Consider the following 13125-nt stretch of genomic DNA (forward strand, 5'->3'; position numbering starts at 1 on the left):
CCTCTAAGGCTGAACTCCCACTGAGGCTAAACTCCACACTACTGTGGCTTTTCTCACTCCAATAGCCTCTACATTGGTCTCCTTCAGCTTTCCCCTTTCATTTATATTTGATCTCTGAACTCTGTTCTTCAAGTAATGTGGTCAATGCCATGGGGGAGTTACTAGTGCATGCTAACGTTTCAAGTAGAGAAGCTCTGCTGATGGATTACAGGTCAGGGAGATTAGCCTATCTCAATTGAGGTGGTAGCCAGAGTCAGCTATAGCTGGGCTCTACAATCCTGAGCTAGAGAAGAAAAATAAATGAGTTAGGGCTCCTGCTGCAAATCACTGTCCAATGGCCTGTGCTGGAAAGTGCATGCATCTTGAATAGCTTGTTGACATGTGCACTTCCCAGCTGAATGCAGTTGCACAAATAAACCAGCAAAGGGGTAAGATTAACAAAAAAATTCAACATTGAACATCATGGGCTGGATTTTGTCATTGGGGAGGGCTGGGGTCTTGTAATCCGCTTTTCGTGTTATCCAACCGATTCCAAATCGATGTGGGAGATTGATGCGATTTTCACATAATTGGGCAATTGACCTTCAGCGTGTGGGAACCCATGGCCGAATTAGTTTTTTCAGTCTGAAACTCGCCTCCGATGATGTCATCATTGCTGCTGCATTTAAGGTCTGCAGACTGCCAACCTTTTGGCCTTTGCAGTGAGAGGGACCTGGAGGCAGAATGAGCAGCGGGAGACCTAAGTCTGCTATCAGATTTGATGACGTCGGCCTGCAAGCTTTGGTGGTGGGAGCAAGAGCTAGTAAGGAGGTGCTCTTCCCTTCTTCAGGGAGGAAGAAGCCTCCCCAGCAGACGAAGGCTGTGTGGATCCAGGTGGCCCAGGAGGTCTACTCATTGTCGATGATCCGCAGAACCTGGCTTCAGTGCAGGAAGAGGTTTCATGGTCTTCTGCACACTGGAAAAGTGAGTATGACTTTCCCATCACCCTCAATCTGATCCCCATTGCCTCTCCTCACCAGCACTCAGCTTTAGAAACCTCTTCCTCCACATCCCACTTGACACTGACATCCCTGCACCCTTACCCATTCCCTCTCTCTCTATGGTCACATTCACCTAACTATTCGACTATGCAGCCCTCACACTCCCTATCACTGTGATGCTATGAAAACAACTTACAAAACACAGGGTCTTGCCAACTCACTCCATCTTTGTCTCCTTCTAACCATCAATGATATGGATTCTCTACACTCACTCCTTCATTCTCACTCAAACTCCACTTGTCTCCCTCATTGCAGGAAAAGAGAGCTCACAATAAGAGGGAAAGAGCGAGGACAGGAGGAGGGCCACTCTCAGTAGCCCACCTCACCCCTTGGGAGGAGGCAGTCCTGGAGATCATGGGACTCGAGGACGATGCGCAAGTGGGGGATGGACAGATGGGTGCATCAGAGAAAGCTGGTGACAGAATAGTTTTTCATCTCTCTCATTGACATTGCATGAGTCGCTGATAATGATTCTGAAGCTCTAACAGATGGACTTATGATCATCTGCAATATGCAATGTGCATGTAACCTTGGCCTCACATCTCTGACTCTTTCCTTTACTCCCCCACAGGACCATCGCAAGCACCCGTCCCCACTATCCAAGGGGAACAGCCTGAGCCTCCAGACTCCTCAGAGGAAGCTGCAACCTCTGAGGGCGCAGCGTCAGCAGAATTCAGCGCACCCAGCACCAGCGTAGACACTTACACCTCGGTGGGACCATTGCGAGATAGAGTAGTGTTGTCACCTGGTGTATCACAGCTCACAAGTGAGCATCAGCAGATTGTGGAGACAGGGACAGCAGTGGAGAGTCCTAGTCGGAGGGCGCAGGGCTCTCCCAGCTCGGCTCAGCTGCATGTCGACCCTCTGCCTCTGGGTCCATCTGGAAGAACAGCAGTGCTGGAACTCCAGGAACAGGTGCAGGAGTCTCTGGCAGGTTTTGTCTCCAGGGTCGCTGCGAGTGTGGAGCTAATGGAGGAGTCCATCGCGAACATGAGCAGAGCCTTTGTGGAGTCATTGGCGCATGAACGCAGCACCACGGAAAGGATGGCAACCTCCGTGGAAAGGATGGCTACAGTAGATGAGAGGATGGCTACGGCCATGGAAGAGCTAAGTCGCCAGAGTGTAAAAAACATGGTGAGTGTTCAGAATAGGCTGACATCTCTGGAGGAGCGATGGTCAGCTATTGAACAGAGAAACCAGACCTTCATGGAAGTCCTTCAGAGTAGGACTGTCAGTGCAGATACGGGTCCCCATGGCCCCCCTGATGTGCAGCAAGATGCTCTCAAGCCATTTGCAAGCGCTGAGGTTGACCTGACCCATGAGAGGGATGTTGGTCGCAGAGAACAAGGAAGTGGGGGCTCCTCTCCAAGCGCTCACACTTCCATGCCACTGCCAAGTCCTCAGTCAGAGCCTCACCAGAGTCCCCGCCCAACTGAGACCGGCGTCTCAACCCCTGCACAGCGCAGGTGCAGCAGACTGTTGCCGAGCCCTCACAGGTTCGCAACCCCAGAGGATGCCCGCCAAAGGTGTCGAGACAGGAGCAGCAAGAATGTGAGCAAGGGGCCTCCACATCTGCTGAAGCCACAGGGGAAGCACCACGTAGGAGCACGCGTAAGAGAAATATACTGCACAAAGTCACAAGGGTAGTCAGTTGGGTGAAATGTGTTTATTTTTAAAATGCCATCAGTTGGTTATTGTAAATAAAAATTCTGATGGCAACTGTTGCAGTTGTGGCGTGTGTCATTTCGCAAATGGGACTTCCACATTGAGGGCTTAGGATTACTTGCAATTGTCAGTATGGTGGTCAGAGTGCTAGGAATCCGCTGGTTCTTGGCCATTGTCGATGCTCATGTAAGAAGCAGTGAGGCAAAAGTGCTTGATTGGCTAGGCTAAGCAAATCTGGTCAAGATGAGTGCGTTCCTTGCATCCCGGGCAGCAATTTCATACTAGACTGGCGCAGTATGAAGGAGTCATGGCAACTGCCAGGGTACTTGGCACAAACATGCAAAATTTCCTTGTGGTCACACACCAGCTGCACGTTGAGGGAGTGGAAGCCCTTGCGGTTGACAAAAATACCTGGATTGTGATGGGCTGCCTTAAGGGCCACATGTGTGCAGTCAACGACGCCCTGCACCCTTGGAAAGCCTGCCAAATTAGCTAATCCAACCACACACGCCCTGACACTTGCTTGATCCTTGGAGAAATGGATGTGATTGTGTGCGAGGGCAAAGAGGGCATCAGTTACCTGCGTGATGCAAGTGTGTGCGGCCGCCTGGGAGATGATCAGTCTGCTGCTGATACCTGGAATGAGCCTGAAGCAAAGAAGTTGAGTGCGGTGGTACTTTGACGGCCATTGGTAAGGGGTGTCCACCTGCTCCTCTGGGCTCCAGGTCTTGCTGCACCATTGCGCAGATGTCACCCACTACCTCTCGCGAAAGTCGGAGCTGCCTTTGGCACTGCTGCTCAGTCATGTTGAGGTAGCTGATCCTCTGTCTGTAGACCCTGTTTGGGGGGTATCTCCTGTGCCAATGGGCTTCCAAGGGCTGGCACCTTCTGGCCTGTGCAGCTTCAGGTGGGTGAGCAGCAGCTTGGCGCTCCTGCTGGTGCCGTTGCTGTTGGTGCTGCTGTTGCTCATGGTTCTGCTGCTGCCGTGGCTGGTCTTCATCCAAATCTGATGTCCAGGAGGAAAGGAAATAAATGGTTCCCATGCTCCTGGTAGATGCCTCCATTGAGGAAGCGCTCAGTCAAGGTGGCGAGAGGGGTTTCCCAGGAGGTCACACTGGAGATGGGTGTCAGGCTCCAAACTTCCACAGCTATGGTTATGCCTGCTAAAAGTTCCCCCAGACCTGCGACAACAAAGTCCTGCCACCTGCAAATGATGATTGCTGAAAACTCCTATTTAATGGTGGAGCTGCAGCTGATAGTCAGCAATCCAATTGTGCTCCCGCCAGGTTTCACCGTCGTGTTTCAGAGGAGATGTGAATCACATGGGAAACGTGTTAAAATCGGAAAGGCCTCTCAAAATGGGATTATAGAGGCAATTTAGTGGTTGTTAAGGGCCTTAAGGGCCTATCCCGCCTCTTGGAGGCGGGACGGAGATGGGATCAGAAACCACGCATTTGGGAAAATTGCTTGGAGGCGGGATGGAGGTGGGGTCGGGCCCGCCCGCCACTTTTTGCAATTTTAACACCCCACACGCCTCCATTCCCGCCTCCTCGGGCCTGGCAAAATCCAGCCCCAAGAGTCACTCATCAGAAAAAATAAGCTCACACTAAAAAAAGCGGTAAAGACATACAGGAAAAGTTAGAACTGCTTCAAATCCAAATTTAGAGTAGTGTGTTATAGAAAAAGTAGTACTGTGTAACTACTTCTACAGAGACACAAGATCATGAATAGTACAGCAAATTTTAAACGGACCTTATTTGAATGCCTTCAGCCTCAAAACCATTCCCTTTTCTTCTTCCCCCAAATTCCATCTTTGATTTCCAACAGAGGTAATTTCTCACCTCCCCTCCTGAGACTGTTTCCCAAATCCCTCCAAGTTGTTCACTAAACCCTTCCACCTGTTGAGTTACTTCCCTTGCTCACTGAGGTGCTTATTTTCTTAACCCCCACCTTCATCCCACAAAGGGAGTACTCCAGAAGTATGTTTCTTCCTTTCCTCTCCCATTGGAATTGGTTTTCTTGCCTCCCCTCACCACTGAGGGTGATGTATCACTTCCCCCTTGCTGAGAGTATTTGGATCCACCTGCTGAGATTGTACACCATTCCCTCCCCCCACCCCCACCCCACATTGAGAGAGTCCCCCTGAGGTACTTTCTTTACTTCCCTCCTACACTGAATTGGTTTTCTTGATTCTCGCAGTCTCCGCCCCCAACTGAGATTGTTTCCTTGCCCCACAGCTGAGGTATTTCCCTGCCTCCCAGCTGTAGGGATTTCCTTGATTCCCACCCTTCACTCCTCCTCCACTTTGATCCAATTATCCCCCATGCTCTAATCCTGTGTGACCTCAAAACTGTACTTGGTCGTGACTCCCCGTGTGCTGTGGGGGATCATCTATATATATCTGTACAAGTGGACTGGACCAATTGACATGTAAGCACATTTATAAATGGCACATTTAATGGAAACCTGCATTATATTCTCTTGATATTATGTTTCCTGTCAAATTACTGTAGGGTTTATTAAACAGTAATTTAAAATAAGTCATATATTTAGCATAGATATCAATCTTAGGACATTGTTGGGCTTTGTACTTCATGGAGGGAAAGTGATGCTGTGATAATCTGGTGGCTGTTCTCTGTTTGGAAATGGGAATATTGTAGAACTGGAAAGCAAGTCCAGGCTAAGAGGAAACTAAATAGGCTGAAGAGGCTTTGAGAGGGGGGTCTTGAGATTATTAACAAAAGAAAAGTTAGATGATACAGTGTAATGGGCAGAATTTTAAATATGATTTGCTCTGCTGCTTTCTATATTTGGAAAGAAAGTAGTTCACTAAAAAAAATATACAAAATTAACTTTATACTCCAGCTTCAAAACCACGACACCTATAACCACAATTTTGTATTTACTTCATGTTTCTGCTCTTGGTAAACTCAATGTTGTTATTTAAATTATTAGGAAATTAAACTTAAAATCAACTAATGTTTGGACCACCCATTATATGCTGTGAAGAACAAATTCATTAAAATGATATTCCACAAGTGCTTTAAATGGACCAATAATGTCTCCATTAGAACAGATTCTGTAAATAAGGTTTGGAATTTTACTGACGAAGGGTTTCGACCTGAAACGTTGACTCTATTTCTCTCTCCACGGATGTTGCCTGGCCTGCTGAGTTTTTCCAGCATTTTCTGTTGTTGTTTTGGAATTTTACTGTTGATCGTTAATAGAAAAACTATGTCATGAATTATAAAAACAACTAAACATGTTACTAAAAATATCACTCACCAGGCATGCCACTAATACCGAATCACTATTATTCCTCTCAGAGGGGGATCGGCAGAGCTCGATCAGACGGGGAATACCTACATATCAGATTAATAGAAACAACAATTAATGTCATATATCCAATTGCCATGTTTTCTATAAATCTGACACCTAAGTTTTTGAGCAAGTTTGTAAACATTGTAAAACAATTTGTATAGCCCTTATTTCCTTTCTTTTTCCCCTTCTATTTTCAAGACACTGACTCTTACGGTGATACAGTTGCGCGGGTGCTGGCAACTCTACAATACTTTGTCTAAGTGGCCATTCTTCATGTCTGAGTCTAGACAGTGAAAGTTGGCAGATTATTCACTTGTGAAAGGCAACCAGCTGAGCCCAATCCTGGCCCCACTCTCCATCCACATACCCATAATTTCCAGCAAGGTTCATGCATTAGTGATCAGGAGCTGGGACCCTGGCTGAGATATTCCTCTAGCTAGTCAAGGGTATTTAGACCAACTGTAGTGCCTGATTGAGATCAGCTAGTTCAGTACAGGCCAATTTGAACCTGGTCTCTCTGGCTCAATACCACACTGAATAGTTCATTTACCTAATGAGCCATGGGGAGTTGCTCCAGTTTTTCTTATCAATTGGATTTACAGGAATGCCTAACAAATTATGTCAATTACATAAGAACATAAGAAATAGGAGCAGGAATAGACCACTTGGCCCCTTGAGCCTGCTCTGCCATTCAATAAGATCACGGCTGAATCTTGAGCTCAAAGACACTTCCCCACCCGCTCCCCATAACCCTTCACTCCCTTATCTTGCAAAAATCTGTCTATCGCCACTTTAAATCTATTTAATGACCCAGTCTCCACAGCTCTCTGGGGCAGAGAATTCCACAGATTTACAACCCTCTGAGAGAAGAAATTCCTCCTCATCTCAGTTCTAAAAGGGCGACCCTTTATTCTAAAACTGTGCCCCCGCATTCTAGTTTCCCCACGAGGGGAAACATCCTCTCTGCATCTACATTGTCGAGCCCCCTCAGTATCTAATATATTTCAATAAGATCACCTCTCATTCTTCTAAATTCCAATGAGTTAAGGCCCAGCCTGCTCAACCTTTCCTCATAAGTCAACCCCCTCATCTCTGGAATTAACCTAGTGAATCGTCTCTGAACTGCCTCCAATGCAAGTATATCCTTCCTTAAATAAGGAGACCAAAACTGTACGCAGTACTCAAGGTGTGGTCTCACCAATACCCTGTACAGTTGTAGCAGGACTTCCCTGCTTTTATACTCCAACCCCTTTGAAATAAAGGCCAACATTCCATTTGCCTTTTTGATTACTTGCTGTACCTGCATGCTAACTTTTTGTGTTTCATGCACAAGGACCCCCAGGTCCCTCTGAACTGTAGCATTTTGTAAACTCTCTCCATTTAAATACTAATTTGCTTTTTTATTTTTCCTGCCAAAGTGTATAACCTCGCACTTTCCCACATTATACTCCATCTGCCAAATATTTGCCCACTCACTTAGCCTGTCTATATCCCTTTGCAGGTTCCTTGAGTCATCTGCACAACTTGCTTTCCCACCCATCTTTGTATCATCTTCAAACTTAGCTACATTACACTCGGTCTCTTTATCCAAATCATTAATGTAGATTGTAAATAGTTGAGGCCCGAGCACCAATCCCTGTGGCACCCCACTAGTTACCTTTTGCCAACTGGAAAATGTCCCATTTATCCCAACTCTCTGCTTTCTGTTAGTTAGCCAATTCTCTATCCATGCTAATATATTACCCCCAATTCTGTGAGCTCTTATCTTATGCAGTAACCTTTTATGTGGTACCTTATCGAATGCCTTCTGGAAATCCAAATACACCACATCCACTGGTTCACTTTTGTCCACCCTGCTCATTACCTGCTCAAAGAACTCCAGCAAATTTGTTAAACATGATTTCCCTTTCATAAAACCATGCTGACTCTGCTTGACTGCATTATGATTTTCCAATTGCCCTGCTACTTCTTCCTTAATGAAGGACTCCAGCATTTTCCCAACGACAGATGTTAGGCTAACTGGCCTATAGTTTTCCACTTTCTGTCTCCCTCCTTTCTTAAAGAGGGGTGTTATATTTGCGGTTTTCCAATCCGCTGGGACCTCACTAGAGTCCAGGGAATTTTGGTATACTGCAACCAATGCATGCACTATCTCTGCAGCCACTTCTTTTAAGACCCTGGGATGCAGGCCATCTGGTCCAGGGGACTTGTTGTCTTTCAGTCCCATTATTTTACTGAGTACTATTTCCTTAGTGATAGTGATTGTCTTTAGTTCCCCACTCCCTGTGGCCCCTTGATTATCCATTATTGGGATGTTGTTAGTGTCTTCTACCGTGAAGACAGATACAAAATCAGAGTCTCTGCCATTTCCCCGTTCCCCATTATTAATTCCCAGTCTCATCGTCTAAGGGACAAACGTTTACTTTAGCTACCCTCTTACTTTTTATATACCTGTAGAAGCTCTTACTATCTGTTTTAATGTTTCTTGCCAGTTTACTCTCATAATTGATCTTCTCCCTCTTTATTATTTTTTTTAGTCATCCTTTGCTGGTTTTTAAAAAATTCCCAATCCTCTGGTCTCCCACCAATCTTGACAACATTGTATGCCTTCATTTTCAATTTGATACCATCCTTTACTTCCTTCGTTAGCCATGGATGTTGCTCCCTTCTCTTAAAATCTTTATTTCTCACTGGAATATATTTTTGTTGAGAGTTATGAAATATCTCCTTAAATGTCCGCCACTGCATTTCAACTGTCTTACCCTTTAATTTATTTTTCCAGTCCACTTTAGCCAGTTCTGCCCTCATGCCATTGTAATTGCCTTTGTTTAAGCTCAGGACACTGGTTTGAGATACAACTTTCTCACCCTCCAACTGAATTTACTATGAGATAATTTATTAATTACATAAAACCCTATCCAGTGATTTACAAAATCAACATAGTACCAACACATGGAACAACATATATATTATGTTTCAATGCATGTTGCTCTTACAGTTAAGACTTGTGGCAATGTGGGTTATGTTCGGCTCTCTGCTTAGACGGGCTAGTGTAACTGCAGACTTTTGTAACACTCTTTCCAATGCTGCACCCTCTGCTGAAATCCCAGGTGGGGTTTTCTCATGGAGAAACGCCAGCAAAAGCTCCACACCTTAAAAAAAAAGTACAAACCCCCAAAAAATCACACATTGTTAGAACTATCTATTATAAAAGAGTACTGTTGTAGTTTTGTTCATCATTCTTGTTTAACTTGGCCAAACTTTGGTCTACTTTTCATCAGAACTTAAATAATCCTGCTTTACATGCCTCATAGCTAATATTGACACCTCGTGCAGTGGTAAGAATCATCATCATTCTGATGAGATGTTAAACTGAGGTCCCTTCTACCTAACATAATGGATACTATGAAGAAGAGACAGTTACCCCAGTGCCCAGAGATCGCGCTTCTCAGAATCCCCAGTACAAATTGCTGCTAGTGACATCAGAAGGCCCACTCTGTGACACAGCTAAAGCCGGTTGATCTGGATGACTAGTAACAAGCATTCAAACTGACCATTAGCAATGGCGAGGCATAAGTTACCAGTAACAAATTACCATGAATCAGAAATTGCACAGGACAGAAAGATCTAAAGGTAAGATTCAGTGATCATCCAATCTCTTTTAACATATTCTAGAAGCATATTCTACTTTTTTATCAACCTATGTAAAGAAATATAAGGTAGAAATAAAGATAGAAAGATTTGCATTAATATAGCGCCTTCCATGACCTCAGGATGTCCCAAGGTGGTCCCAATGAAGTATGTTTGAAGTGTAGTCACAGTTGTTGTGTAGGAAAGTATTAGATAGGCAGGTATACAATATATTAAGGTAGAAATTAGGACAGGTTTTTAAATGTGTAGCCAACTATAACACAAATGGGTTGAAATCATGCTGTGTGATACTCGCAACAAATACATCAAATATGTTTGTATGATATTCCTCTGTCCACTATTTTAGCAAAGACATTAACCTTTTTAAATGAACAGGTTAATACCTTGATTGAAATAGTTAGTTGGCAATATTGTACAGGGCAATGTCGACCCTCAAAAAGGAATGTCTTATTTCATGTCCATATTCCTGGGAGTTGTCCCTCTCCTCTATCTGATGAAGCTCAGACTGCAAGAAATCGAAAAGCACCCAGAGCCCTCCACAGCTTGCCTGAGGCATAAATAGATAGTTATGATGTTCACAGATGTGATGTGTGATAAAAAGAGAAAGTTGCAAATAATCTTTGGAGATCATTTTGTAAAGTTACTGAAAGAGAACAGAAGTAACATTTTGAACAATAGAAAATATAAAAGGAGGAATTGCGAAGAGGAGCTGAGCGAAGAAAAGAAAAAGCAATAAAAAACAGGAAATGCTGGAAATGCACAGCGTATCATCAGTGTGGTGTATGTAACCTGTTCCACCTGAAGAGAACGTAAGCCTGGTCCACCTTAAGAAAGGTACTACTTTCTTTGGCTGCTGTATACGTAATACTGGTGGTGACCACACCGGTATATAAGCACAGTGTAATAATATTGTATTCAGTTTAGTCCGACCTCCAACCAGTAAAGACCTGTTGAATTTACTCTTGTGGTCTGTGTAGTAATTCTCACTATAACACACAGACTTAACAGTGGCGACAAGTCCAATTCTTACCCTGCTGCAGTAATTTCCACGGCGACTTCATCCACAGACAGGACGTCGAAGAGAGGTTTCCACCCTCATCACCTACGGGAAGACACGTCGAGCGGCAGGCATCGAGCAACCGGTGTGCAGAAGACATCCTGACCTCGAAGCCTCCATCAGCGACTGTCAGCTTCTTCTACTACCTCGTGGTGGGTAAGCCGGGCAGCGACGCGACAGAAAGTCAACCGCGTTGGCTGTACAGACGGGGCTGGGAAGACGGAGGAATAAGGGCGGTGAGGTCGATCGCGACCAGAGATATGGGCCGGGCCGCTTTCGAGTGAGAGGCGCGGCGCGGGACATCGATCGTGACCGGAGATAAGGGCCGCATTTGGGCTAAAGGCGCAGCGTCTGGGGAAACTGAAGGCGCGAGAGCCGCGGTGAAGCGGAGACAGCGTCGGGGGACGGGTGAAGACCGCCAAGCGCGGGAAAACCGCCATTTTGTGGGCGGAGGACGACGGCAAGAGCGGGAAGCTGCCATCTTAGATAACATTAAAAATACGATAACTTGCTACGATGCCTAAACATGGGAACATTAATGCCTTCGACAGTGATATAGAAGACTGGGCTATGTATGTAGAACGCATACAAAACTATTGTAAGGCAAATAAAATTCCTGAGACAGATAAAGCACTAACATTACTAAACTTAATGGGTGCGAAGACATACGGGCAATTGAAACACCTGTTATCACCAGATGAACCGGCAGATAAGGCGTTCGAACAGATTGTTACTGTCCTAAAAAATCATCTTAGCCCCACGCCACTGATGCTAGCGGAACGATTTAAATTTTACGATAGAAGACAGCTGCAAAATGAAAGCAATGCTGAATATTTGATGGAATTACGTAAGCTAGCAAAATATTGTCAGTTTGGAACGGGACTGACAGAGGCACTTCGAGATAGATTTGTGTGTGGTTTATTTAAACAGGATACACAAAGGCGACTGCTCGAGGAGAATGAGCTGTCTCTCGAGAAGGCGGTCACTATGGCAGCAGCACACGAGGCCACAGCGAGAGGCACGGCAGTAATGCAGCTACGGCCACCGGAACTCGGTACAAACAAATTGGGTTTGAGTTCTGTCAAATGTTATCGTTGTGGAAAGACAACGCACGATCAAAACCAGTGTTGGTTTAAAAACCAAGAATGCAGGACGTGTGGCAGGCTTGGCCACATAGCTAAAGTATGCTGGTCAGGAAAGACCAGCAATAAAAAGTCACCGCAAGGAAAATATGCAAAGGTACACAAGGTGACAAAGAACAGTTTGACTGAACAGAAGTCAGATTCAGACGCTAGCAGTAATGAACTGGATAGCTTAAGAATACACAACGTTGGTAAGGATACAGACCTCCAGACAATTTGGGTCACTCTTAAGATAGCAGGAGTCCAAGTAAAAATGGAATTGGACACTGGATCGGCATTGACGATCATGAATAAGAAAGATTACAGAAGGTTATTCCAACATATTCCCTTACAGGATACGGAGATTATACTGAAAACGTACACGGGGCAAAGAGTGTACCCCATCGGAAAAATAGAGGTAGAAGTGGTCCACAAGGGCGAAGGAAGCCAAGTAATGGACTTATATGTGCTACCTGAAGGAGGTCCACCACTACTAGGATGGGAGTGGATTAGGAAAATGAATATGGACTGGCACTCCTTGAAAGCACTAACGGTAGATTCCGGGGAAACAGCTGTCAAACCTAAACGATTGTCCAGAATATTGGATGAGGCTAAAGAGGTGTTCCAGCCGGGACTGGGAACACTGAGAGGAATTACGGCAAACATCAAGATTGATGAACATGCACAACCAAAATTTTTTAAAGCCAGACCGGTACCCTATGCAATACGACCTGCGGCTGAAGTGGAGCTGGAAGCACTAGAACGTTCAGGGGTACTGTCTAAAGTAGATTGGAGTGAGTGGGCTACGCCCATTGTTCCCGTTATGAAACGTCCTGCGAACAATAAGCCAGGAGATCCAGGGAAGGTTCGCATCTGTGGAGACTTCAAGATCACCGTTAATCCGGTGCTTCACACGGTGCAGTATCCGCTTCCACGGATTGAGGATATTTTCGCTTCACTGTCTGGCGGGAAACACTTCACCAAGATAGACCTGGCGCAGGCGTACTTGCAGATGGAGGTTGAAGAAGAGTCACGCCAATACCTCACGATCAACATGCATCGAGGGTTGTACCGGTACAATAGGCTGGTTTTTGGTGTGGCATCGGCTCCAGCAATTTGGCAGAGGGCCATGGAGCAGGTATTACAGGGAATTCCAGGCACACAATGTTACCTGGACGACATTCTGATCACCGGTGATGGTGATGAACAGCATCTCGCTAACTTGGAACTGGTGCTCAACAGACTGAAAGAGTATGGACTTAGAGTAAAT

The 13125-nt window shown here is 45.4% G+C and overlaps 1 protein-coding gene across 1 annotated transcript in view; it reads right to left on the reverse strand.

Annotated features, from left to right (window-relative positions):
- The window catches only part of insc (INSC spindle orientation adaptor protein), an 811538-nt gene that overhangs the window by 25657 nt on the left and 772756 nt on the right, over positions 1–13125 (reverse strand). The window contains exons 11-12 of the mRNA XM_086007893.1: positions 9023–9178; positions 5991–6067 (exon numbers count right to left, since the gene is read on the reverse strand). Of these exons, the coding sequence (XP_085864019.1) occupies positions 5991–6067; positions 9023–9178 (233 nt within the window). The remainder of the gene's footprint in view (positions 1–5990; positions 6068–9022; positions 9179–13125) is intronic.

This window comes from Somniosus microcephalus, chromosome 15 (genome assembly GCF_052327205.1).
Source record: "Somniosus microcephalus isolate GS21.2 chromosome 15, FLI_Smic_1.0, whole genome shotgun sequence".
Taxonomy (NCBI): Eukaryota; Metazoa; Chordata; class Chondrichthyes; order Squaliformes; family Somniosidae; genus Somniosus; species Somniosus microcephalus.